Genomic DNA, 4,303 nt, shown 5'->3' with positions numbered 1-4,303 from the left:
TATATATATATATATATATATATATATATATATATAGGTTTGAAATCGCCCCTCTTGATTTCTTTGTTCTTCCAACAATTCTGGTTGTGTTCAGGGCTTTAGACGAGCGGTTCGTTTCTGGGACAGTCGCCTTCTTCTCTTCTGGAATGCAGGACGGGCTGTACTTTGACAAATTGGTGGTGTCGGCAACTCCATGTTTAACGCCTCAACGTGAACTGCCGCCGCTGCCTCCTCTTTGTTCGGTATTTGTGGAAAGTTACTTCAGCAGTGTCAACGCCCTCTACTCGATCGTCGACGGGGCAGACCCAGGTGGGAACATCGGCCAGTGGGAGTATCGCGTAAGTGGCCTGCCCTGTCGCTGCTGCATGCATGCAGCCAACAACCACAGCTCACCAACCCCCAAAACACGCCGTAGAGTGTATATACGCACGTATTGTAGATGAGCTTTGCTCTCTTTTCAACAGCTCAAATCTAGTTGCCTGCAAAATAATTTTGTGTAGTGTGTTGCAACTACATTCCTACCTTAAACCCTATGTATGCTGCGTAAATTGGTATTGTATATTCGGGTTCTGTTGTTCCTTTTGCTTACAGGACAAAGTGCGAGGTCATAATCGAGTATTGGCGCAGCTGAATGCAGTACACGATCCTGAAGAAGTCGGGACGATCGCAGTCCTGCAGGGACAACGAACTTGTAAGGGATATTCGTTCGTTTATTTGACGCTTAATTGTGTGTTTGCTTGTTCTTTTGTTTGTCTCTCTGCTCGGTCGTCTGTTTTTCTGTTTGTTCTGATTGATTGTATAGATGGGTGTTCGTTCCGTTTTCTTCTTTCCGCCTACGTACTCGTCTGTTTGTCTGGTATTTGGTTAGTTACCCTATTTATTAGACTCTGTGCTGATTTCTTTGGCTGCTTCCCTGTTCTTGCATTTCCTGTTGTGTCTGTCCATTTGTTTGGTGCCTACTGTTTCATTCATCCGTTCGTTCTCTTGTTCGTCTGCCACTCGTTTTTTTCTGAGTTCGTTTACCTGACTTTCTTTGTTAGTTTGTTAATTAGACATTGTTGCTTGTTTCAGGCCGCAGCGGGCAGTTGTCTTTCGACTTTTTCCCTCAATGCTCATCGGGAATAATTGGGGCCGTCTTTCGATTTTCTACTGAGGCGAATTATGCAACTGTTGAGGCGACAGAGACGGAGTGCGTAGCTTAGCCCCCCTTCTCTCGTTGCTCCTTATTTTCCTTTTTTTGGTGTTGCCCGTACTCTCAGTATTTGTTGTGTTGTGGTTCTTCATAAGGTTGGTGCTATGCATCTGCTGCCTGTGTCTGCTCGTGTGCGTCGTTTCTCTTCGAAGCACTGTTTATTATTCTACCAGTTGCGTGTGTTTTCATACGTATAATTACAAAACACCACAGATTGCGGCTACGTGTTATTAACGACAAGAAGGTCACAGTCGTGGCGAGGACACCTTTATCGCGGATGCAGGATGGATGGTATTCTTTGCATATCGCCTTTGACTCTTCTCGTGTTGCAGCTCGCGTACAAACGCCTGGAGAAGAGGTTTTTAAACTCATAGCAGAGACAGACAGCAGCACCAGCGGCGAGGACGGCGCTGTGGGGATGTCTGCATTTAATTGTGGAGGTGTCGCCTTCGATGGATTTCAAATGTCACCATTGGGGCCAAAATTCGAGGGCCTCCACCCAACAAGTCTATTCAATCCGTCCAAGGAAGAGGATACACCCGCCCCAGCACGTCTCTGGTGAGTTGATGGCTGTTCAGTGCATGCATGCATGCATACATACATGCACGCAACCAAGAAGTATACAACAGCAAAAGCCATGCATATATGCATGCATTGTTCGTGCCTACGATTGTATTCTGGCTTTTAGCGGTATAGGATTCTAAAAGCCTTCTGTGAACAAGCATCAATCCAGTACACCTGCTGCTTTGGATGCGAGAATTTATGCATTGCATTTGCTTTTAGGTCTCTGTGCGCTACAAACAGCCATTTTCTGGCCCGAAGGCAACATTGCGAGGAGATGCACCGGGCGAGTACAGCCGAGCAGCAGTCGGAGTGTACGGTGAACTACTGCCACGAATGCTGCGCCTTCCACACGAGTTTGCTGAGTGGACCGCACAAGTATAAGTGCGAGAGAGACTGCCTTACGAACGAGCAGGAGGCTCATCAGACAGAAACACTCTTCGACCACACTGTACAGCGCTGTGTACACCGTGGCGACGATAACAAGCCATCACTCCTCTGCTCTCCCGTAAGTCTTTTTCATGTGAAAAAGAAGGCAAAACGCTCATCAAACAGTTTTCAGAAAGATGCAGAATGCTTATTTCAAGCCTGCCACCTCTGCTGCCTCAACAGCAGTACCGGCACTGCCAGCGGCAATCCATGGGCTCAGCGGGAGGCAGAGGAGTGCAGTAGCCGTTGTCCATCATACACCCCATTTTTAAATTCTTTGGAAGCCAACGAATTATAAAATGGAATTAATATTGACAACAACTAATCAAATACTACGAGACAACCCCCCTACATTTGCCTGCATGCTCTCTCTGGAAGCCGAGTCGGCTACTGCGGTTGCCTCACCCCACTAGGGAGGGCTGCCTCGGCTCTCTACTCCTTCTTTGGAAACTTTGTCCCCAGCGGTTTGAAATTTGTAAATAAAAGAGAAGAATCCCGGCTTTTTCGTTGAAGTGGGGGTTTAAGTCTGTTGTTGGCCGACGAATCCGCCCCTCTCGATGCCGCCGCGCACTGCATGCAGCAACTCCCGCCAGCGTTCCTGAGGCGTTCTTTTGCTGAAAACTTCATTCCGATGTTCTCTGTCGTTCCTTTCCTTTACTTTAAGCGGCCAGGCGCCCCAAGTCCGGGCGCCTAAGTGCGTCTGCTGCCTCAACGACTCAAGCCGGTGCATGCAGGGGGCCCTTCTGGGCGAGGGAGGCAACCCAAGTCCCTTCTGACGCACAAAAACCCGCTGCACGCCAGCATATAGTCTGGTCAGGTTCTTTTGGTGCCGCTGCTGCTGCGGCTGCGGCAACATAGCCATCATTTTATTAGCTTGATTTGGCGCTGCCTCTGGATCCTCATTTGACTCTCCCCGAAAATGAAGAATAAAAACGATACGCCCAGCTGGAGGGCCCTTCCCAGTAAAGAACAGTCAATATTTAAGAACATGATGGTCCGTATATGTGCATACAAATACGAAAACACACGTAACCGGTGGTTTTTGCATATTGTGTAGTAGTATGTACAACGCATAACGGATACGCTAATGAATAAATATTCTATACTTAGGTGGTAGTATAAACTATACCCGCAGCCTGTCTGCCTGTCTGCCTTTTCACTTATATATTGTGCCATTATTGCATGCACTTTTTGTTTTTATTATTTTTGGTAGGTACGGTCCTGTGTTGTGTCTACGTTCGTTTCTTTGGCGTGTTTTCCTGCTAGTGTTACAGTCATTGTTTGCAGTTTTCTTTTGTTGCTTCTTGTGCTTTCCTTGCTGCTGCTTGCTGCGGTGTGAGGGAGGACCACTTTTGTTCTGTTTCTGCCTGTGCGATTAGTGGCTATACGAACAAAAGCACAACAAAAAGGCGGTGAAACAGGCCGACCTCATTTTGAAGAGGTTTCCCGAACACGGAGAGACCCTAGCAATGAAAGGCCTCATTTTATCCAACATGGGCCCAGAGAGAAAACAAGAAGCGTATGAATATGCTAGGAAAGGGCTGCGCGCCGATATCACCAACTGCGTGTGCTGGCACGTGCTAGGACTCCTCTACAGACAAGACAGGTAGTTGGATGCATTCCTCGGATACAGCACAAAACAAGAACCAAATGGAATACAAAAGACCGGAGTATCTTTCGAATGCAGAACCACTTCCCTTAGTTGGTTTGTACCTTCTCTAATATGTTGCCTACTCAATAGTTGTTCAGCTTGTCTAGTATAAACCCGCCCGTAATAACCTCCTATTGTATCTGTTCTTGCTCTGTGTGAATCAGAGATTACGCGGAGGCCACCAAGTGTTTCGTGCAAACACTGCGTCTGGACTCAAACAACTTCTCTGCAATGCGCGATTTGGCTCACCTGCAAATCCATGAAAGGAACTACGCTGGTTTTCTCGAAACTCGACGCCTCATCCTCATAGCCAGATCCCGCTTCATAAGAGAATGGGCAGCTTTCGCCCTAGCCAACCACTTGGTAAATTCACTAACGGGCCATCTATACACCGTGCTTGAGGGGCACTCTGCCGCTGCTGCGGGTGCAGCTGCTGTGTTTCCGTGTTTCTGTTTTTCTGGGCGGGGGGG

At 47.6% G+C, this 4,303-nt stretch overlaps 1 protein-coding gene across 1 annotated transcript; it reads left to right on the top strand.

Annotated features, from left to right (window-relative positions):
- Nucleotides 1-146: 146 nt before the first annotated feature.
- On the top strand, nucleotides 147-4,196 carry EMWEY_00057320 (LCCL domain-containing protein / F5/8 type C domain-containing protein, putative; the record flags this gene model as incomplete). Its single annotated transcript, XM_013480607.1, has 7 exons — nucleotides 147-338; nucleotides 592-691; nucleotides 1,072-1,189; nucleotides 1,406-1,750; nucleotides 1,976-2,261; nucleotides 3,562-3,788; nucleotides 3,998-4,196. Coding segments are annotated over 7 exons (1,467 nt in total), but the record flags the coding sequence as incomplete, so codon positions are not given.
- Nucleotides 4,197-4,303: the final 107 nt, after the last annotated feature.

Source organism: Eimeria maxima, genomic scaffold (genome assembly GCF_000499605.1).
Source record: "Eimeria maxima Weybridge genomic scaffold, Emw_scaff2118, whole genome shotgun sequence".
Classification (NCBI taxonomy): Eukaryota; Apicomplexa; class Conoidasida; order Eucoccidiorida; family Eimeriidae; genus Eimeria; species Eimeria maxima.
This window is presented reverse-complemented; position numbering and strand designations above follow the sequence as displayed.